Below are 24107 nucleotides of genomic sequence, written 5' to 3'. Positions count from 1 at the left end.
GGAGAACATGGGAATCTTTCCTAAAACAGTCTCCCCAAACAGCAAAAGTGGGGAAGTTTTAGAAGTGGGGTACACACATATTCGTGAAGGGGCTTGAACAGAGAAGAATTCAGCATGGAATTGGGGCAAAGGTTGACAGAGTCCTATCTTTAGTTGATTAAAGTCAGGAGGGTCAACATCATTCTTCCATCCTACACCTGGGTGAGGGCCTCAGGTCCTGCAGAACTCAAAGAAACATATCAGATTGTTACATATATCCCTTCAGGAAGAACTAGGACTATTTTATCACTGAACTATTGTTTGTTTGTTTTTTTGAATTTTTACTTTATTTTATTTTATTATTTTTGGCTGTGTTGGGTCTTCATTGCTGCGCGTGGGCTTTCTCTAGTTGCAGCGAGCCGGGGTTACTCTTCGTTGTGGTGCGTGGGCTTCTTATTGTGGTGGCCTCTCTTGTTGTGGAGCACGGACTCTAGGCGTGTGGGCTTCAGTAGTTGTGGCACGGGGGCTCAGTAGTTGTGGCTCGTGGACTCTAGAGCACAGGCTCAGTAGTTGTGGTGCACGGGGTTAGTTGCTTTGTGGCATGTGGGATCTTCCTGGACCAGGGCTTGAAACCCTCTCCCTTGCATTGGCAGGAGGATTCTTAACCACTGTGTCACCAGGGAAGCCCTGAACTATTGTTTCTTTTTTTAAAAAAAATTAATTAATTAATTTATTTATTTTGGGCTGTGTTGGGTCTTCGTTTCTGTGCGAGGGCTGTCTCTAGTTGTGGCAAGCGGGGGCCACTCTTCATCGCGATGCACGGGCCTCTCACTATCGCGGCCTCTCTTGTTGCGGAGCACAGGCTCCAGACGCGCAGGCTCAGTAGTTGTGGCTCATGGGCCTAGTTGCTCTGCGGCATGTGGGATCCTCCCAGACCAGGGCTTACACCCGTGTCCCCTGCATTAGCAGGCAGATTCTCAACCACTGCGTCACCAGGGACCCCGATAAAGTTAATTTTACATAATGAAAATTAATTTAAATAGCCACATGTGGCTAGCAGCCATTGTATTGGAGAGTACAATTTTAGAATTGTCAGTGAAACCATGTTCCACAATTATTTAAAACTTCAGAATTTGGAATCAATCCTGGTTACAAATTTGGTCTTGCTATTGATTATCTGAGTGAAATTAAGCAAGTTATTTTACTGAGCCAAGCCTCAGTTTTTGTTTTCAGCAGAAAAGTAGAAATAATAATCCATATTTTGTATAGGATAGTGCTACTACTCAAAGTGTGGTCTTCGTGTCAGTGTCCATCAATAGTCTCTTTGCTGCAGGTTAGAAATGAAGAATGAGTGACTTCCCTGGTGGTCCAGTGGGTAAGAATCCATGCTCCCAATGCAGGGGGCCCGGGTTCGATCCCTGGTCTGGGAACTAGATCCCACATTCATGCCACAACTAAGAGTCCGCATGCAGGTTTCTAAGAGTCCGCAGGCTGCAACTAAGAAGCCCACATGCTGCAACAAAGATTCCTCGTGCTGTAACTAAGACCCAGCGCAGCCAAAATAAATATAAATAAATAAATAATTTTTTTAAAAAATGAAGAGTGAGCAATAGAAAATTTTATAAAAATTTGACAGAGTAATTTTATATCTTTTGACTGTAATAAAAATTTTATGACATTTAAATTTTTCTAGCTATTTGTTTTTGTTGTATTTTACAAAATATTAGTCTGCAATAGACTGTGAATAAAACAGAGCTGGTACTTTATCACAGGTGGCTTGAGAGAAACTGTCAGAGATTCACTGCAAAGATGGGAGTAAAGGTTGTAGAATGGTACTTGTTATGTAGCAAGTAATTGATGAATGGCTATTATTATGAATGTCAGTCTTGTAATTTCTCAGTCTCTAAGGTAATAAAAACAATTTCTCTCCTTTGGACTGCTCAGAATAGAATCCCATTGGTTTATTCTGTGTCTGGCTAACTATGTCCAGGACTATAAGTCTTTATTTCTTTGAACAGCCGTAAGGTACAATAGAGTCACTATGAGTTAATAGCAATATACTCATTCTAATGACTGATTGTGCTTTTGATTGAAAAATGTGTAAAAAATGTATGTAAGGAATAAAGTTTGTTACTCCAAGTGTTTAATGAAAATTTGTATTTGGGTGACTAAAAAGAGTATTGCAATTGAAGTGAAGCACAGAGGAGTTTTAGAGCAGTGAAAACAGTCTGTATGGTACTATATTGATGCCATGCATTTGTCCAAACCCATAGAATGTACAACACCAAGAGTGAATCCTGGGGAAAGCGGGGGTGGGGAGGGTGGGGGAGGTGTGGGGTGGTGGTGGGATGAACTGGGAGACTGGGACTGACATATATACACTAATATGTATAAAATAGATAACTAATATGAAACTGCTGTTTAAAAAATAAATAAAGTAAAATAAACTTCAAAATAAAATAAAATGGTAAAAGCAGCTGTACTTACTCAAATCTTATTTGACTGGTAATCATCTTGAGGGTTTAAAAAAATTTTTTTTTTAAAAAAAGAGTGAATCATAATGTAAAACATGGGCTTCGAGTGAGTATGATGTGTCAATGCAAGTTCACTAATCATAACAAATGCACACCCCTGGTGAGGGATTTTGATAATGCCATGCGTGTATAGGGCAGGAGGTAAGTGGGATATCTCTGCATCTTCCTCTTAATTTTGTGGTGGCTTTACTGCATTTGGAATTTATATGGTTATTTGGTAATATTGTTTAAGAACTACTAGGTCTTCATGCAATCCTGCGTATTGCATAAGAATATAATTTATGCTATGATTTTTTTAAAAGACAGATTTATTACTAGGAACCACAAAGACCAATCATCATTAATTTTTTACTGTGTTTTATTTGATAAATGTGTGCAGCTGTTATACTGAAAAGACTGTGACAGTTTAAAATATAGCAAATAAACAATATTAAAATTTTTTTTGTCCACACTTGTATACTGTGTATGCAAAATGCCTTAATTACTAATAAGCCAATGTGTTATGATACCAATAAAAATATTATTGTAATTGTATAAATGAAACATACCCAATCAAAAGGTTTTAATTACAAAATGGTCACTCAGAGAACATATATGCTGGATAAAATGCTTGAAGAAAGAATCTTGGAAAATAAGGAGTTGCTGAAGTAACATAAATTAGACAATTAAAAAAATAGGTGTAGGGCTTCCCTGGTGGCGCAGTGATTAAGAATCCATCTGCCAATGCAGGGGACACGGGTTCAAGCCCTGGTCCAGGAAGATCCCACAGGCTGTGGAGGAACTAAGCCCGTGCACCACAACTACTGAGCCTGTGCTCTAGAGCCCGTGAGCCACAACTACTGAACTCACGTGCCACAACTACTGAAGCCCATGTGCCTAGAGCCTGTGCTCCGCAACAAGAGAAGCCACCACAATGAGAAGCCTGCGCACCTCAACAAAGAGTAGCCCCTGCTAGCCACAACTAGAGAAAGCTCACGCGCAGCAACAAAGACACAACACAGCCAAAAATAAAAAAATAAATTAAAAAAAAATAGGTGTAGCAAAAGAACACAAATATTGAATAGCCATAGCATTGAGCAAATTGAAATTGCATTCAAAAGGAAATAATATTTTTACAATGAACAATAGAGTATCGAAGGAAACAAGAGCATATATCTAGGACTCATTGAAAATTCAGGAACACAGAGTAATAGTAAATGCCTGTAGTACGAAAGAGCATTTGGAAAAGTTGGTGTTTTAAAATTTAGATGGTGTTTAAAAATTAGAGACTGATCAAAATGAAGCTGTACATATGTTATAATGTCTTGTTTAAAATTAATCTGGATGAGTTTCTTTTTCTCCTTCCACTTCCCTTCCTCTTCTTTTCTTCTCTGTCCTCCTCCTCCACCTCCAGTTCCTCCTCCTTTTAAAATTTATCTATGGTTATTTAAAAACAAATTAGAAAAGCTTTAAGAACTAAGAATAATTGTCCTATATTGTGTGTGTATGCACACACATGCAGAAGGGTAGTTTAAAAAGTCTAACAAATATTTCAATTGGTAGATCACATCCATTAGTAATATCCCTAATCCTTACTTCCTGAGATGCAACATTCAAAATATTTTGTTTTTATTTTATGTGTTAACTGTATATAGACACCACAGTGAGGAGCCTCCCCCCAGAAGAAAAATAACGGTTACAAGTAAGCAGACTTATTTGAAAGTAAAAATTTGAAATGATCACATAGTGAATTTGAGTAGAGATGTACAAAGTCATCTAAAACAACACAATGGCTTCCTGGGTCATACTTGACAATGACCACACAGAATGTTTTAATATATCTAAAGAAAAAAGTAACAAGTAGATGTATATGAGATAAGGGGATAGGAGTGTAAGTCATCCAGGAATTCAAAGAAAAAGGAATCACAGAGGCACAAGTTGGCACTGGCCATCCGAGCACAGTGTGCTGGTGAGGCGTGGGCTGGTGCTCCTCAGGTCTTGTAAATCTCCATCTGCCTCACAGACAGAAATTTCACTCCTGTGGAACAGGGCACATCAGGCTCACAAAACACAATGCTGTTAAACATTAGAATCAAAAAACTGGCTCCTCTTATTCTGATTCCATGCTCACCAAGCAGCATTCTGCTTATTTGGCTTTGTATGTAGTTTGTCTACAGGGGGATGTGCTAATGAGTAATTCTAGTCCACTTGGTCATTAATTTTAGATTGAAATTCACATATATCAGTCTTTTATCCTTGGCTATGTTAAGTTCGTCCCTGGAAAATAGACTCACTCTCAATAAGCTGACAGTTATATTTCTTCACGTGTCATACTGGGGACCAACTCATGGACTATGGTGAATCCATCACAGCAAGTTCCACTATAGAAGGCTCTTGACTGTCAGCCAACATTCTCCAAATGGTAGCTCTTTGCATTCCCTGGGCCAAATGTTCATAACAGTCAGGGAACCTTGGTAGGTTACATTTTAACAATAGGAGGTCCTCAATAATTATATGATCGCTTGACTTATTTTTCTTCTCTTGATATTGCCTCAAAATGATCCAGATGATATTATTTTAGAAATTGCAGAAGTAGAATGTGAGGATAAGACTAAACTGAGAGCTGAAATTATAAAGTTTGAGAAGTGGAAATAAATAAAGAGAGTGCATTTGGAGTAAAGATGGCATCCTGTTGATACCTGTCTCACATACTGTTTTTCCCTGTGCCAACTGCTCCAGCCTCAACGCTTTCCCAATATCCGCCTTTATTTTTCTATTAATGAGAATGGGGAAATCCTGAGGAGCAAAGACTCTATGAAGGATCTTAAAATCAGAATTGAAGGAAGAGTGCTGGTAAAATTTATAGTGGTATCAAGAAAACAAATAACAGGAGAGAGAAAACTCAAGAAGGCAAATCTGCATAGTAAAGGAAAGTTGTATTATTTCATTAAGGTAATAATTTATTGATTTTTTACATATGGGGTTAGGAGCTGTTAGTAAATCACAATTTTAGTTAGCACATGGACTTTAAAGGAAATGAAGAAAAAAGGCAGACTGAGCAGAAAACACAGGCAACAACAAAATTTGTATTAGATTCAATAAATGCAAGTGGTGAGTAACGATACCTAATACCTGCTGTATAATAAAATAATACCTACTATATTCATCAAATTTGAATGCAGAAATATAAAAAGCAATTTTCAGAAACATCACCTATGCTTAAGTGTTGTTTGTAGAAGTTGATGAATGCTTAGGATGTGCTAATCCTAAACAGCAAAAGAAGACCTAGTTTAGGTGACAGTTGATATTGAAACCAAACTTTGCAATGTGAATGATAGAAGAGAACTTTATTCCAGGTAATGATTCCACTCTTCACACTACAAAGTGGTAAGATTTTATGATTCCGTCTAAATACTGATTATAAATCAGGATTCATATTCAAAGTAAATTTATAGCATGCCTTAAGAATGTTAAATAAACCAGCTCATCATTAATTAATTCTTACCACAAATATTTATTGAGGACCCATTAATGGGGTAGGGGCTATGGATATTAGGGTAAATACAACATAGTCTATACTTTTAGAGTTTATGTTCTAATGGTATACTGATACAGAGAAGTAAGTCAGCAGTTACACTATTGTGCAAATAGATGGTAAGTAATGGTGAAAGTACTCAGTGCTCTGGAAGTCCATAGAATGACCTAACCCAGACATGGATAAGGTGCCAGAGAAGTTTTCCTGAAGATATTGACAATTAATTTGAGACTTAATGGCAAGAAGAGGAGGGTGGGGCTGAGTTCTTGAGAGAGGAAATAGTGTGGACAAAGGCTTGGACATCTTTTGAGAAAAATTGTTCAGCATGACCAGACTGTTGTGTACAAGCTGGACATGGTACAATTAGAGAGGTAAACAGGATCAGTGAACCCATGAAAGTGTTTGTAATCCATGTTCTGTTCTTTGGACTTCATCTAGAGTGTTGTTAAGCTTTTAAAAATAGTTATTATAAATATTTGAGACACACAAAACAGCATAGGAATATAAAAAAATCTATTTGTGCCACTAAGCTTAAGAAATGAAACATAAATCCCCTTAGAGAAAACTCCAAAAAGCAAAAATTAAAAAAAACATACTTAATAGGGCTTCCCTCATGGCACAGTGGTTAAGAATCCGCCTGTCAATGCAGAGGACTTGGGCTCGAGCCCTGGTCCGGGAAGATCCCACATGCCGCAGAGCAACTAAGCCTGTGTGCCACAACTACTGAGTCTGCGCTCTACAGCCCGCGAGCCACAACTACTGAGCCCACGTGCTTAGAGAAGCCACTTCAGTGAGAAGCCTGCGCACCGCAATGAAGAGTAGCCCCCGCTCACCGCAAGCAGAGAAAGCCCTCGCGCAGCAACGAAGACCCAACGCAGCCAGAAATAAATAAATTAAATAAATAAATTTAATAAATAAATAAATTAAATTAAATTTTAAAAAAACATACTTAATACAAGCACATATATGTTGGAATTTCCTTCTCTCTCCCTAACTGATGACATTTCCCCGTTCATATTCCATAGAAATCACTCTCTTGAATTTGGTGTTACTATTCCTGTACATTTGGTTTTGTACTTTAACTACATATGTAACTCTAAATAATACAAACAAATGGTTGAGAGGTTAGTAAGATAAAATACAAGTTGACCAGTTAAGTTTGAATTTCAGATTAAAAAAATAATTTTTTAGTATAATTATGTCCCACATATTGAATGAATATTTGTAATACTTGCAATATTGTCCCATGCAATATGTGGGACATATTTATACTAAAAATTATTTTTTTATCTGAAGTCCAAATTTAACTGGGTGTCTTGTAATTTTTTTCGATAAATCTGGCAATCCAAGTGGTGAGAGTATGTGGAGTTCTGTGTATGTGTGCATGCAGGAGTGGGAACTGGGAGCCAGAGACAAAAGAGTTTGTGGACAGTTTCAAGTGCCAGTGGCCTGAAGCCAAGTTGGCCAGTGTAAAGTTGAGAGAAATAGTTCAATTTTAGAGCTATATGGGAGATAGAAAAGTCAAGATTTAGTGACTGGTTGACTGTGTGAGTAAAGGAGAGGGAGGAGTTGAGAATAATAAAAGTGATGTACAGGTCTGGCTAGTGGGATTGCTGACAGATAAGTTCTATTTTGAACATGTTGAATTAGATGTTCTCTTGAGGAATATTTAGTCTAATCAATACAGCACATAATTGGATGTATCTTGGGGCAATTAAGTAATTTAAAATAAAGCAGAACTAGGAAGCCATGGACACTAGTACACTCACCCTGATCCATCTGCTCCATTTAATTTCTTACATATATACCTATCGTGTCTTAACCTCTTCTTTTACTAAAATTCCTATTCATATCTTTGTATCTCTTGCTCCAAGCCTCTGTTGGTGATCTAAAAATAATCTCATTTACATATGTTGCAATTTATCTTTTCCTTTTCATTTCATATTGACTTGCCCTCTCATTAAGGTCCTGGCATATTTCCTCCCCCACCAAAGAAAAAAAAGTCTGTGTGTTTTATCTTTCTCAGAGGAATTGCTTCCTTCAGGAACTTCCACAGCTATCTGCTCTGGTTTCCTTGGCAACCCCTGCCTCTCTTATTCTTTCTGATTACTTAAGAGAAATCTGACTAAATCACTAATAATCACTGATCATAAATAGTAGAAGGAATTAAAAGTGCTCAGCATACCTTCTGAGAAAAGGAGTAGGCAAATTTGGAGGAAATAAAAATACGGAGACCTAAGGAGATGGATGTAAAACGTGTGAAGGTATTGATTTACAAAGTTTGTTATTTTCATTTGTCAGTGCACTGTTTGGAGTGTTGTCAGGGTTGATGAAGACAATACCTCATTAGCTAGGCAGCTGTATCATCTATCCAAGCAAAATTCTCCTAGGCCTATCTCAACAAATATGGAGTGTAGGAAATCATATTCTAGATTATTGTGAAAGTATGAAATACAAACCTTGAGAGAAGGAGAATAAAGGATGTAGACTAAACTTGCTCTAATGTTTACATTAGAAACATATTGGTATACAACATAAAAAGGACTGCATAAGATTAGTAACTACCGATCTTCTATTAATTAATTAATTAGGCTGCGTTGGGTCTTTGTTGCTGCACGCAGGCTTTCTCTAGTTGTGAGAGCGGGGGCTATTCTTGTTGCGGTGCGCGGGCTTCTCATTGCGGTGGCTTCTCTTGTTGCGGAGCGAGGGCTCTAGGCCTGCTGGCTTTACTAGCTGCAGCACGTGGGCTCAGTAGTTGCGGTGCATGATCTCTAGGGCATGTGGGCTTCAGTAGTTGTGGCATGTGGGCTCAGTATTTGTGGCACATGGGCTTAGTTGCTCTGCGGCATGTGGGATCTTCCTAGACCAGGGATCGAACCCATGTCCCCTGCATTGGCAGGCAGATTCTTAACATTTGTATCACCAGGGAAGTCCATAACTACCAATCTTAGTCTGTTGAAGCATTTATAAATTATAACAGTGGGATTTTATTATTTTATACAGTGCATTCCATATTTCATATTGTGATACTACTGCTTTTATTAAATAAAGACACCAGTATGGGGATTAGGTGTTTGTCTAAATCTAATACAGGTACATACATTTCACCTAAAATTCAGAAATATTCATTCTTAGAACCATGCTTAATCCTCCAGTTATTGTTGGGTGATAGTGAACAGTAAGGCATCTAACAAAATTTTCATTAGAAAAAGTTGGGACTCCACTTATCAGAAAGTACTTCCTCCTGCTATTGAAGGCAAATTGACCATTATTTGGATTCTTAGCCATACCAAGAGGGGAATTAAGAAGTGCTAGTCTGTAAGACCAGAGTAAATATAGTATATTGAAAAGTTGTTATATAGTTGAGTTGTTGGATTGAATTCTATCTCTGTAACGTTTGAATAAAATGTAAATATGTTGTTTGATGGTGAAGTTATTCACTCATTACTTATTGATATAATTGATAACCAACATATTTCATCATATTTAGTCTTGACACTGTGATAACAGGCCAGTTCTTCCCGCACCACCCCCCACAAGGAAAATCCTACTTTAAGTCATTGGATGTAGTTCTTTTCATGGCTGCTCTTGCGTTTGTCTCCCTGTCGTCTTTTCCACCTCATTCTCATTATGAAATAGTTTTGCAGTTTTGGAGTGCTTGGCCCCACCCCACCCTGCTCAGAGATGAGTTGTGATTGGGCAAACCTGATAAGGGTAATCTCTTCTGCCACAGGGATTTGTTCAGGTAGCCGAGGCCTGAGCCAATCAACACTCTCCCAGACGCAGATATTGGACAGGATCATCTTATGAATGTCGAGCAGCAGACTTGTGGGGTCTTGGGCCCTCCTTCTGGACCTGAAGGAGGAAGCTCCAGGCCCCTGTTACTGCTGGCAGCCATCTTGTATCCTTGAGAGAAGTTGGCCTTCGGAGAACGTTCTGAACAGGGAGAAGGTGCTCTGAGTCACAGAGAACCTGATATGTGGTTTGGAGGGGCCCCTCTTGAAGACGTATCTCTGTACTGTTCTGTATGTAAGTCAATAAATCCCTTTAATATAAGACCGTTTCAGTTGAATTTACTGTTATTTGTTAAAAAAAAAAATCCAAAGTGATATATATTTACTCTTGGGCCTCACTTAAGAATCCAAGAAACTAGTAGTCAGCTAAAGTATAGTCAGATTGGGATTATTTAGTAAGTTTACTTAACATCTCATCACTTAGTTTACAGTTCTCTTGGTACACTTTAGATACTTTGGGGTCTTATGTTATAGGTGATCGATTCAACAACTGTTTATTATTAATATTAAGCATTCACTATTTCACTCTGTAAGGCACTGTGCATACAACAGGGATAAACATAGTTCAGTACTGAGAAATCTCAAAGATCTAGTTGAAGAGGTGGACAAGAATATCAAAGAGGCACGCAAAAGTTAAAATCAGAAAAGGCAAATCAGAAAGATTTGGGAAAGAAAGGGAAATCAGAAGAAGGCAAAGAAGGGACGCATATTCAGAATGGTGGGGTGTTGGAGAGGAGACAAGGAGAGGAAGGGCAGGTGTCATTAGAGACTCCTAAGAAGGGGTTACTAACTTCTGTTTTTGTGCCACGGACCTCTTTGGCAGTATGGTGAAGTCTAGGAACCCATTTTCAGAACAATGTTTTTAAGTGTGTAAAATACTTTGGATTATGAAGGAAATTTAGAGTATTGAAAGAGCTATCAAAATACTTGAAAAAACAAATTTGTGATATAGCAGTATATGTGCTTCTTTATTAACTCATAGAAGAACAAGATTTATCAGTGAGCATAATTATTAACATAATTTTGAGGTAGTGATGAATTTAAATGATATTTTGAGTTATCTGCAGCAACTGTAATGTGATATGAAAATATCTGTGGTTTCTTTTGGTTGCAGAGGCACAGGTACCTCTAATATTATTGTGGTTTGTGGTCTACATTCATAATAGAAGGATGTGCTAAATTTTATTTAGTGGTTTCATTCAATGTAATTTTCTGGACCCCTGAATTGTATGCCAAGTTAAAAAAAAAAAAAACCCTGTGTGAAGAAGAGATAAAATTTGAACTAATTCTTGATAGATTGAATGAGGTATCTAGGTAAGTGAAATAGAAATGAATTCAGGATGTATGGAATCACATGTACAAAGGCATGGTGGCATGAGAGTGGATAAGGGACTGTCAGCAGATTGCTTTGGTTAGAGTGAAGAATGAATCTGGCATTGTGCGAGGAGGTTAAGCTGGAAAGATTGGCAAAATCTCATATCCTTGGGGTATTGGTTGGTTGTACATTATAGTATTAAATGTGATTCTGTCTTTAATGTGTTTGGAATCCTTTGCAGACTCTCTACTGCCTAGCATATATAGCCCAAGTTTCATACAGTTGCTCCTGTAATCAAGTCCCAGCTTTCCTTTCTAGTCTCATTTACCACCACTTTTCCTGCCACATACCATGCTCTGATAATTCTCAACTATCATGCTATATTTATACATACTGTTCTTCTTATCCCTATTCATCATTTGGATGATCACTTCCTGTGCCTCAGTTGCCTCATCTGTAAAATAGGGACAGAAAGTACCTCATAGAATTGTTGTGGGGATTAAACCAAATAGTTATTGAAACTTGCTTGGAACAATGCCTATTATGGGTAAGCTCTCAATAAATTATAGCTATTATCATTATTGTAATTTTTATTCTTACCTATAATATCTTTTTCCCCTTGCCCAATTGGCTAACTCCTATACATTCTTTAAAACCCAGTCTGGACATTACCTCCTCCAGAAAGATTTTCTGATCACCCAACTTTCATCTCCTCCAGATAGAATTAATAACCTCCTCTTCTGTAGTATATCAGGATCTCATATAATTTCAATTCTTGTATTTTCCACAATGTACTATAAACTTATATTTCTATATCATTTTTCCCTATTATACTGTGGAGCTCCTAAAAGTAAGGGCTGAATATTATTTTTGATGTTTGTAGTGTTTGATTTTACTGAGGGGACGCTTAGGAGTTTCCATATCTGTCCATGGGTGGCAGCCACTAATAAGGTACTTTTAAATTCTAAATCCAGTGGTAACACAGATATAATGGTAGACAATTTGGTATAAGTTTAAAAAAAAATTTTTTTTTTATTAATAGGATTCTGGCCACTCTTCCTGTACACATCCCTTATATATTGGTGTTTTCAAGGTTTTGTTCTAGACTGGACCTTAATTTCTCACTCTACACAATCTTCCTTGGGGAACTCAATGACTTCTGTGGCATCAATTACTGTGTAATGATAACTTCTGAATCTTAACCCAGATTTCTGTTTCCTAAGGTTCATTTCCAAATACCAAAATATTTGCCATCTAACTCCTTATGGTGAGCAACACGAACATTCAATTCAATATGCCAAAACTGAACTCAGTTTTTTCTAAACTCTTAAACCGTCTCCAGCCTAACTCTTACTAACTTGGTTTATACTCTCATAATCTCTCACCTCCTGAATTGCATACTTCTTCTAAAAATTAATTTATTATTTTTTCTGATTAATAAAAAGGAATACTTTCTCTTTGTAAAAAGAAATTCAAGCAATGAAGGGAATATGTGATTTAGCAATCTTATCTTCCAGAGTGAACTACTGTTCCCCCTGTGTGACATATATTCTACCAGACTTTTACGTGCATATTTTTACACACATTTTTATTTGATTTATGCAGGAGTCTCTCCGTTTCCTTGTCTCTATAGTAGCCCCCTTGTAATCTATTCTGGATACATACTTTTCTAAGGTATGGGTGACTTTTCTAAAAGGCAAATCGCATCATGCTATTCCCCTGTTTTGATTTTGTTCTTTTTTGCTTTGTGTGTGTGTGTGTGTGTGTTTACTATTCTCCTGTTTAACATCCCTAAAAGGCTATCCATTTCTTGTAGGATAATGTCTAAACTTTTGAGATAACATACAAAATCCTACACGATCTGGCCCCTTCCTATTTCTCTAGCCCTGGAGTTACACTTGACTGTGCTACATTCCACCTTTGATGCATTGGGAAGTTTTTCCAACTGTCAAATGAAGATTGAAAATAATACTTATCACAAGGAAATAGCATATAAAGTGCTGAGCCTACCACCTGTTTCAGAGGCTATTGTGGAAGAAGAAAGTGTTTTTGTACATAGGTGTCCAGTCCCTCTTGCTTTCTGAGTAGGAGGACCCTTTGAGGTGCAGATTGCCCATGCAATGCTTGAACAGAATTGGAACACCTCCCCACCCCCAGCCCCCGGCCTCCCCCACCTCCCAGACACACACACAAGAAAGAAAAGGAAGAAGGGAAGAATGACATTAATTTAAATAGATTTGAAAGACGATGGAAGGTGAAACCTGAGTAGCAGGGAAGGATGAAGAGAGGACAGTTCCCACAGGAGTTTTTATTTGGAGGGGTGGTGTTATGGAGGTAGGGATAAAGTTGGTTTAAGAAAGAAGAGTTTTGAGAGAAGCAGCTGTCAGAGTAAATGGGATTTAGGAGAGATAAACAAGTTAGTATCTTTCGGACATTGCTAACTCCTCTGCCCTCCAGTTCCCAACAGCTTTAGTTATTTTGTCAAGGTCAGATTTATGTTCTTCAGAATTTGACGCTAGGTCGAGGCTGGCCATGAACTAGTCCAGCGATATTCCGGTTACACAATTATTGTTTGCCATCCTTCAGGGTCCACTCCCCATGCTTTAACTCTGACGCCTGCCCGAAATTCATTCATCCGACAAATATTTGAGTGACCTCCCCTCTCCCAGTCTGCTGAATAGCCTGTTATCCAGGATCAGTCCCTAAACTTCGGTGGTGGCTTTTCTGACACTCCAACACTAAAATTTGCCTTCCCCCCCCTTTTTTTTTTCGTGCAACCCAGCACTCCACATCCACTTCATTCGCAGTTACATTTTGTACTCAATTGCTTGACTATCTTTCCTCCTCTAACGAGCACCTTGGAGCCAGGAGTGGTGTTTTATAAATCTACTAGCAGAGTGTACGGCACGAAGTAGATGCTTAGCGAAAGTTTATTGAATGAGCGTCCTGTGCATTTCAGTGACATCATATCCTGTGTGCCTTGGCGTCAGTCAGCACTCCTGAGGGAGGCCCAGAGGTCGCAGGGTTTGTCATTGTTTATAACGTGCATCGAATATCTCAAACGCAGGCTAAGGTTTCAGACGGCCCACAAGAAGCGCGGCCATCCGGACGCTGGATCCCGGTCTTTTAGTTCAGAGACTGCAGCTTGGGGCGGGAACTCACTGCCTGGGAAGCGCCGGCATTCTGCAACCCTGGGAACAGAACCTGCGAGGGAGGGAGCAGGCAGCTCACTTATCGCGGTGTTTCCTCCCTCCTCCCTCCCAGGGGAGTTATCGCGAGAGAAGCCAGGGGAAGATGGCCGTCCCCTGTTTTTCGGTGTGAAGCAGTGGCGGCGGCTGCGGCGGTGGAGACGGGGATTCTGGTGTCGTGGGCACCTGAACTCTAGCTCCCCCCAGCGAGCGCGCGTCCCTTCGTGCCTAGGCGAGAGCCGGCTCTTCTTCCTCCGGGAGATGCGTTTGTCCCGGGCTCAGGGGCGCTCTGGGAGTTCATGCTGCGCTGGAGTATCCTGGCCACCGCTCTAATCGCCTTGTGCGGCCGCAGCGCAAGCTTCGTCGCCAGGGGTGAACCTCCTGGATCCCCTCTCTGCCCCTGGCGGCGATGACCGGGGAGAAGATCCGCTCATTGCGGAGGGACCACAAGCCCAGCAAAGAAGAGGGGGACCTGCTGGAGCCCGGGGATGAGGAAGCGGCGGCTGCCCTCGGCGGCACCTTTACCGGAGGCAGGATTGGCACAGGCAGCAGCAGCAAGGGCGGTAGAGCCTGTCATAAGATCTTCAGTAACCATCACCACCGGCTACAACTGAAGACAGCTCCGGCCTCCTCCAATCCCCCCGGCGCCCCGGCCCTGCCGCTGCACAATTCCTCCGTGACTACCACCTCCCAGTCCCCGGCTCTTTTAGCGGGCACCAACCCCGTTGCTGTCGTCGCAGGTGGAGGCAGTTGCCCCGCACACTACCCGGTGCACGAGTGCGTCTTCAAGGGGGATGTGAGGAGACTGTCCTCTCTCATCCGCACGCACAATATCGGGCAGAAAGATAATCACGGTGAGGAGTGCTCGCCCCTGTCCACCTCTCCTTCCCAAAGCCTAGGTTGTGCCTCCCCAGGCCTCTGAAATCCTAACAGACCCTTCTTTCCTCTCTTTTGCCCACCATTCCAAGCCAAATGCCCGTAAATCTTGTAATAGCATGCCAGTGGTTTCGGGATTGGTTCTTGTGGGTGCGAAGGAATGTTTCTTCCCTGGCTACTTCAAACTCTTAGAAGCTGTTTGGTTTATGTTTGAGACAGGGCTTCAGTGTGTTGATTCTTGACCATAAGAAATTTTAGATTGCCTCTCATCCAACCTGGTTATCATCCATTGTTTACTGAACTGTATCTTTTCTTCTTCAACCCCCCTGCCCCCTTGGGATCTTGAATTTTGAACATATAAATTACCCAACTCCCTTCATTGCCCAGGTACAAATCCCAACCTGACTGCAACTGGTTGTGATTTCTACGTGCCATCAGGTTGTCTGTTTCTTTTCTTTCTTTTTTCTTCTACTTTTAGGAAGCTTAGTTTGGTACAAAGTGTTTACACTTTGCAAATGCTTTGATTTCTGAAAGCCACAGTACAAATTTGTTGGCATTTGATACCTGGAGCATGTAAAGTGACTTCTGAGTGGCTAAGATTTTGTTGAAGTAGAGCTTAGAGTTTTTTGCTTGTTTTAGATAGATAATTGCTAATAGTAATGTTTTATCTTGATGATCTGTGACTAAAAATAGTACTATGATTTTTCATAGTAACCTCATCATATCCTACATGACAACATATAGTGTCATTTGTTATTCAAGGACTGTATTTTTACTTTTTGCTTTAATTTATTAGCTGAATTCTTTTCTGTTTCTTCTAAAAACATAATGTGACTGAGCTGACATTTAAGCCACAGTAAATTAATGAAAACTATTGTCAACACTGATATTTTCAACATTTGATAGGCCGTTTTAAACTGGGTAGTTGGCAAATATTTTTAATAGCTCGGCTTTTAACTGAACGTGAGTATTGTATACATTCAGTTAGAACACACTCAACTCTGCTCAAAATAGTGCAACACATTAATGAAATACTTGCCTGTGGAATAACCTCCCTTAATTCTGTTGGACTCTAGGCTTCTTATGTACAATTAGGGCAAAAATTGACATTAAAAAAAAAAAGTAAGATTTCTGTTGGTTGTATAATTCTCTAACAACTGCATTTGTATTCTGAATTTACAATATTGTAAGAATTACTACCTCTCATTTATCAAAAATCAAATCCTCCAGAGTGTTCCTAAAAGCTGCACCCAGTTTTTCATTCCTACATTTAATTTACTTAATTACTTTACTGTTGTTGCAACGACATAATATTGTTCGTTCATGGTAATTATTTTCTAACCCTTTGGGAAACAGTTTTTAGTGGGAGATCTGTTGTAGCTTCGGGTTGTTTAGTTATTAGGACATTTTTCAGATTTGGTCTTCATAGTAGAGATATATATATATATATATATATATATATATATATATAGTTTATCTTATGGCCATTGCCTTTAAATTGTAGATTTCCATTACATTGAAATGTACCTGAAAACAGATAAAACTTTGTTTTTGAGAGTTGATTCCCTTTGAAAGAAGAAAGAGGTGACTATGACAAAGTATGATAGTATAGTATGTTAGAACTGATTTTCTTGACTGATCACAGAAGGTACTGAATTGCAGGATTATTGGGCTTGCATATGTCATCTAGCATTTACGAGTTGGTTTGTTAAAGTACAAATTCTGTTCAAAGTAATTAGAATCCTGAATATCCTTGAACTCTTCCTTAGCCCACTGAAATTCTCTTTCTAAGTCGTCTTGATATACTAAATGCTTGCATTGTACTTAGCTGCCCTTACATTGTTGATTTTATTTTTTTTTTATTGACGTATAGTTGACTTACAATGTTTCAGGTGTACAGCAAAGCAATTCAGTTTTATATATATATGTATTTTAGATTTTTTCAGATTCTTTTCCATTATAGGTTATTGCAAGATATTGAGTATAGTTCCCTGTACTATACAGTAGGTCCTTGTTGTTTATCTGTTTTATATATAGTAGTGTGTATCTGTTAATCCCAAATTCCCAATTTATCACTCCCCTCCCTTTCCCCTTTGGTAATCATAAATTTGTTTTTTATGTCTGTGAGTCTATTTCTGTTTTGAAAATAAGTTCATTTGTATCATTTTTTTAGATTTCACATATAAGTGATATAAGATATTTGTCTTTCTCTGATTTACTTAGTCTGATAATCTAGGTCAATCTATATTGCTGCAAATGGCAATTATTTCATTCTTTTTTATGGCTGAGTAGTATTCCATTGTCTATATATACCACATCTTCTTTATCCATTCCTCTATCCATGGACATTTAGATTACTTCCATGTCTTGGCTATTGTAAATTGTGCTGCTATGTACATTGGTGTGCAGGTATCTTTTCGAATTAGAGTTTTCATCTTTTCTAGATATATGCCCAGGAGTGGGATTGATGGATCATATGGTAACTCTATCTTTAGTTTTTTTAAGGAACCTCCATACTGTTCTTAAAGGCTGCACCAGATTACATTCTGTTACATTGTTGATATTTTTGATGAATGTAACCAATGGTTCACATACCTGTGGAAAATGTAATTGTTTTGCCTGCAATTTACATTCTCATCTCCTGCAGTGAAGACTCCTAAGGAAGAGTGGCTTCTATTTAATGTGCTACTTCTTTAATCTCCTTTTCCCCTGTAGCTGCATAATTTCCCTGCTATATTACATTACTTTTACTCATGAAATTTTACTAACCTGGATACTTTAGTCTTTTTAGATTATTTTTCCTTTCAAATTGCAAAAGATAAATGTGTTCTGAGTCACCCAACAAAAACAAGCTCTTTGTTATATTTGGATTGTTATAGCATGATGAGTACATAGCAGAATCATACACTCATACAGGTGCATAGCAGAGCCATACAATTATATCACATCATATGACATAGTTTTATATTCACTAGATGTTCCTTCCATAATGTAATGATGATGATGATGATCGTCAAAGATAATAGTTTATTAAATACATCAGTGCTATGCTAAGTGTTTACATACATTATTACATTTAATTCTCACAATAACCCTGCTATAAAGGGTAGCTTTATCCTTGTTTTAAAGGTGAGGAAAGTGAAGCCTGGAGAGGCAAGGAAACTTTGCCAAAGTTGCATACTTAGTAAATAAGCTCCAAAGCTGGGAACTGAACTGACAGTAGGAACTCCAAAGCACATGATCAGCCTGTTTGTAAATATTTCTGTTGATCGGGATGCACTATTTTGCAAAGAAGTCAATTTTAATAATGTGTATGTGGCAATTTATGGCAAAGTTTTTTAATATATATTTCTCATTTAGTACTTGTAGAGAGAGAATGCCACTGAACAGCTCACAGAGATTTTCTGTAGAGCCCAAATCTCTCACTGTTGTTATTTTTCTTTTTATGTAATGGCACGGATAAATAGGCTACTTTGTCCACATGATAGCCCTTTAGGTATTTGACAAGCAAGAGCTATCATGTTCTCCTTATCTTCAGGTTAAACATTCCTAACTTCCGTATCCATTCTTCATATGACATGGTTTATAAAATTTTAAGAATGGTCCCTGAAACACAGTAAATGCTATAGAGGTGTATTAAAAAAGTAAATGAAAATCTTAGTCATCTTCTTTTAGTGAAACTCTGGTTTGTTAGTTCTTTCCTTTGAGGATGGTGCCCAGAACTAGCCTTAGTGTTGAAGCTATAGTAGCCTCATCAGCAAAGACAGAGACTATATTTATTGCTCTAAGGAATACACATTTAGTAATGTATATTAGTAAAGAGCATACATTAAATAATATAGTACAAGAGTATGTAGATTTTTTAATACTGTTTATTCTCAAGTAAGTGGCTGTCTTTCTGTTCTGTCCTTTCTTGTCCTTATTTTTTTTTTTTTTAACCTCAAAACAGGACTTTACATTTATTAGTTTTTATCTTGTTAATCTTGATCCTTTATTCTACCTACCTGGAAAGCTTATTGAATCCTAATTTGGTCACTATTTAGCTCACTGTTCATTAGCTCTTTCAGTTTGCAGTGATCTCTGAATTGAAAAACTTTTTTTTGGTGTGTGTGTATGTATGTGTATTTACAAATTATTGTCAAATTGAGTAGGAGCAAGGATAGAGCTTTTTCTTTTATGGAAAAATGTTAGTTGAGTTTGAATTGCTTTTTCTAAGCCATCAATTATATTAAGGAATATTGTATTTGGATCCAAACATATCTCTTGAAATATAAGTTAAATACAGTAACAGCCATAATATCACATATATACTGTGTTCAAATATGCCAGTGATTTTGACACATGGTATATTTAATAACAGCTCTTCTCGGGTGGGGAAAAAGATACATTAAGTGTACAAAAATTACTTAAACCTTATATCATTAGTATATCTTTAGTTATATACCCCCCTTTTTTTTTTTTAGTATAGGGTTAAAGTTTAAGTCTAGGCTTTTTTTCACATTGAGTGTGAAGATTTTTCTGAATCCTTTTTTGCCATTGGTAGTTAAACAAAGCATCATGATAACATGCTATTTTTTTTATAGTTGATGCTAATGATTTTTACTTCTTCCCCTTTAGAACTGAGAATGCTTATGAAGTTTATAGAAGACTTTCTTGATTTTGACTGCATCCTATTTGTTAAACTTGTAATTTTGTTTTTTCCCTTAATTGAGTCAAATATCTTTGGAAGTTAAGCACCTTATCTTGGACATTAGTCAGAAGCTTTTAGGGGCCAGAGTGACAAAAGTCCTTGATATATGAATTGCTCAAACCAGCGTTTCCTAGATGTGAAAAATTTCTGATCTATTCTGAGAGGTTTGGCAGTTTCTACGGCCTTTAATTACATCGTCTGGCATGTGACAAGCCATCTTCTCTATACACAGTTAATTTTCATTTTTATTGAATTGTAGTGTAATCTTCTTGAAGCTATTTTACATAGTGATTAGAGATTTCAAATTTAAAATAAAAGTCAGTTTGAGAATATTCCTGCCAATGCAGGTAACTCAATGAAGTGATAAAGAAATGGTTAACTTGTGTCTGGTGGCTGACAGATTTCTTCAGACAGAGATTTTAAAACATCTTACGTTCAGAAAATTTAAAAATGTACATTTGAGAATGGAGGCGATAGGAAATCTTTTTGGTGCCCATACAATATGTTTATTTTGGCTTTTTCTATATGAATTGATCTTTCTTTTGATATCATTTTCTCTGCTTCGTTTTTGTCCCTAACCTTCATGATGGGTGATACAAGAGAATAAAGCACAATATGTCTGTTTGAGAAAAGGCGACTATAAAGGTAAACTTTGCATGGAAAAAAAAATCTTGAAGTCTCAGGTGAACAATTTTAGTCAAGAGGCACATCTTTAAAAGAACACTAGTAGTTTTGTATCTGTCCTCCTCGTATTTTGTAGTCTTTTCTGAATTTTGTTTTTGGAAGGCATACTTCATTTTCCCTTAGGAAAAAAAGTGGTTTCTGGAGGCCCAAGATAATCCATTAAAGTTTTATGTACTGTCACTGGGTATGAGGGTGATTTGTCTGTGAAATCTGTCACTCCACTGATCCTGTGGGGTTGATTCAGTTGATCTCCATGACTGTATGAATAGAACCTTCTTCCTTTCACCTTTTCCTGCATGTGCATCTCCAACAGAATAGGACTGTCCTGGTGTTAAATGAGTTTCCTGATGTCATCATCATTAGCACTATAGAACATGAACTGCTACTTGAAATTGTGATATGAACACATCTGCAGAGCTACCTCTGAAGAGCTGCCTTCACTGAACCACAGTAGAAGTAGGAAGTCTGACCTTCAAACTTTGGCAAAAAAGGAAGCAGAAATGAGCAATTACTGATGATATTGTGTCCTGGGCATCGGCAATGAGGCAGGAGAATTCTGGAGGACTTATTGGAGAACTGAATATGTCTGTCCCAAGTTAATGGCATTCATAAGTCATAGAAATCTAAATGAAGAGTACAAGGTAATTGTCAGGATGCTTTGTGTTCTAGAAAAGGAGTGTAGATTCTCAAAAATTGGATAGGGGCTGGAAAGACAAACGATATATTCCTGTTCATATACCATTTATTTCACTGGGGAGCGGTAGAAGATCAGTTTTAGAGCAAGACAGAAGCATGTCAAATGAGGGTAGGAAAAAGGGAAAAGGTCTCTTTTCTAACTGTTTAAAGATTATGAATGGTGTTAGTTATCAGGATATGTGAGGTTTAACTGTGTGGTTGCATTTCATCTGTTCTTAAGCCTGTTAGTCTTGTTGGTATCCCAAAGATCATCTGTAAAACTAGAAGGCTTTTTCTATATATGGAGTCAGATCTGAGTTGGAGACCATGCTTCTCTACAAACTGGTTTTTATGTAATTATACTATTTATTTAACTGCTGAAATAAGTCGATATAATAATATCTATCTCTTGGGTCATTATAGTCTTAAATGGGAGACCACACTTGAAAATATTTTAATGATGAAGGCTCATATCATAGTAATATCCATTAATATCAATATCTTGCTCTACTTTTGCTGTGACGTGCCTTTCAGTAGAGGACATTCTAGTTTTTGAGGTTTAGTTAGGACTTCATTCAATTGAGGTTTTATCTGCTTCTTGAATTTATACTGCCTATCAGTTTGCTAAAAGGTTTATTTGACTCTCCTGTCAGTCATCTTTCGTCTACTACTGGTGCAACTTGATTCAGAACATTTGGATTCTTGGCTGTAGATATCTGTCAGGTGTGTTAATTTATCCTCTCTTAATCAGCATTGCGCTGATTTCTATAAAGCCACCTGTGCTGTGTTGCATATCCTCTTGGATATTGGTTGGCTTTCATAGAGAATTGTGTGGACACCTGCATTGTCCTGAGGTAAAATGCTTTTTGGAGAGTAAAAATAGATTTTAACACTATTCTAATGGTTCTTCATAGTTTTTTTCCCCCTTTTTTTGTTCATTCATTCCTTCACTTAACAGATATATACTGAACTCCTGATATGTGATAAACAGTGTTTTAGGTGCTGGGGTTACAGCAGTGAACAAAATGAACAAAGTCGTCCCTGCTGTCAGGGAGCTTACATTCTAATGGGGAAGATAAATAATAAACAAACTAATAAAAATATAGTAAAGAGAATATGGCAGAAAAGAGTTTTAGGCAGAGAATTGCAAACACAAAGGTACCATGTTTAAAGAATAGTGTGGCTGGAACAGGCAGAGAGTGGTAGGATATGGGAGATTTTGAGACCGGGGTATAAACATGTAGAACTTTTGTAGGTCATTGTTAAGGATTTTGACTTTTACTTTGAATAACATAGGAAGCTATTTGAGGGTTTTGAATAGCCAGGTAACATGATCTGATTTTAAAAGGCTCTTTCTGGCTACTATATGAGGCAGAAAAGAAACTTTGGTGGGGGGCATGGGTCAATTTAACATGCTATTATTATAAGTGGGGGTAACTGGAAATAATGAGAAGGTAGAGCTGGTTAGGAGTCAATGATAGATTGAAAGTAATGTGTGTGTGTGTGTGAGTTTTAGTACTATAGTACCATTTATGAGAGAAAGCACAAAAATTCTCCCTTTTTATTGCTTGCTTGGATGAGACTTGAAGATGTCTGTGGAAGCTGGAGCTGTGTTGGTTCTAGGACCTGTAATTTCCTGCTTTGCTCCCTCGTTAGGGGGCACATGAAGTCAAAACTATTTTTGTAATAACCCAAAGTCATTGTTTGCCTTTTTCACAGCGCTGACATTTTCACTGATGGTACAAAAGCAGTGGTGGGTAAAATTGTTGGAACATTAGCATGAATCAAGGCACCAAACTGCTAGTAGTCATTGTATTATTCACTGCCGTGTACTTGAAGTAGGAAAAAAAAAAAAAAGCCAGTTTCACAATGTCTTTGACGAAGGTGTAGAAATTGTTAATTTTTAAAGTCTTAATCTTGAGTACATACTTTTTTATTCTTTGTGACATAATGTGAATTATGCATAATACTTTTCTGCTGCATACTGAAGAAAAAAAAAGGGAGAACATTTGTGCAATTGAGTTGTAAGCCAAACTAGCTGCTTTTGTCATGGAACACCATTTTTATTTGAAAGAACAGCTTACACACAAACTATGGTTATCACAATTTGGATATTTGGCATACATTTTCTGGAAATTGGATGAAGTGAACCTGTGACCTCAAGGAAAACAGTTGACAATATTTGTTGCCAATTAAAAAATTCAAGCTTTGAAATGAAATTTACAATTTGGAAAACTTGTCTCTGTCACTGTAAGCTTGACAGCTTCCTAGTATTTAAAGACTGTTCTGGTCAGATTGGTGATATTACTAAATGTGATTTAAAAATTTTTGTATACTGAAATGTGTTGACATTTGGAAGATCTGCATAACTCAGTAAATCAGTATTTTTTAGACTGATCAACGCCTGATGTTACAAAACCACGCATCAGTAAAAGATCCATTCAAAGTGTAAGAGAAACCAATGAATTTCAGTGTACCACAGTACAAAAAATTTATTGATACGGTTTGAGATCTCACATGACAACAAACCTTAAAGAAATAACCACTTACTAAGTTTTGGTGTAGTATCAAAGGATACCGCCAATTATTTGGAAAGGCTGTTAAAATACTCCTCTTTTTTTTCAAGTGCATATCGTCTGAATCTGGATTTTCTTCATATACTTCACAACAGCATTTACACCTGACTGAATGCAGAACCAGTTATAAAAACCCAGCTGTATTCTATTAGGCCAGACATTAAATTTGTTTTTATTTTTAATTAAAGAATTTAAAATAGTACCACTCTTGTCATTCTTTTTGTTTTGTTTTGGAAAATTGCAATTTTTTTCATAAAAAAATTATATTAACATGTAACGGTT

The 24107-nt window shown here is 37.6% G+C and overlaps 1 protein-coding gene across 2 annotated transcripts in view; it reads left to right on the top strand.

Moving 5' to 3' along the window:
* The first annotated feature begins 14398 nt into the window (after nucleotides 1-14398).
* ANKRD13C (ankyrin repeat domain 13C) overlaps nucleotides 14399-24107 on the top strand; it is an 80847-nt gene continuing 71138 nt past the window's right edge. Inside the window, exon 1 of one of the 2 annotated variants that reach the window (XM_027114046.1) lies at nucleotides 14399-15178. In XM_027114046.1, coding sequence (XP_026969847.1) covers nucleotides 14734-15178 — 445 coding nt within the window. In that variant the 5' untranslated portion in view covers nucleotides 14399-14733. The remainder of the gene's footprint in view (nucleotides 15179-24107) is intronic. The other variant, XM_027114047.1, reaches the window with a different exon arrangement.

This window comes from Aethalodelphis obliquidens, unplaced genomic scaffold (genome assembly GCF_003676395.1).
Source record: "Aethalodelphis obliquidens isolate GAN/ISIS:26980383/991018 unplaced genomic scaffold, ASM367639v1 scaffold13, whole genome shotgun sequence".
In the NCBI taxonomy this organism is placed as follows: Eukaryota; Metazoa; Chordata; class Mammalia; order Artiodactyla; family Delphinidae; genus Aethalodelphis; species Aethalodelphis obliquidens.
Note: the sequence above shows the minus strand (reverse complement) of the source record. Positions and strands in the feature narration are given on the sequence as shown.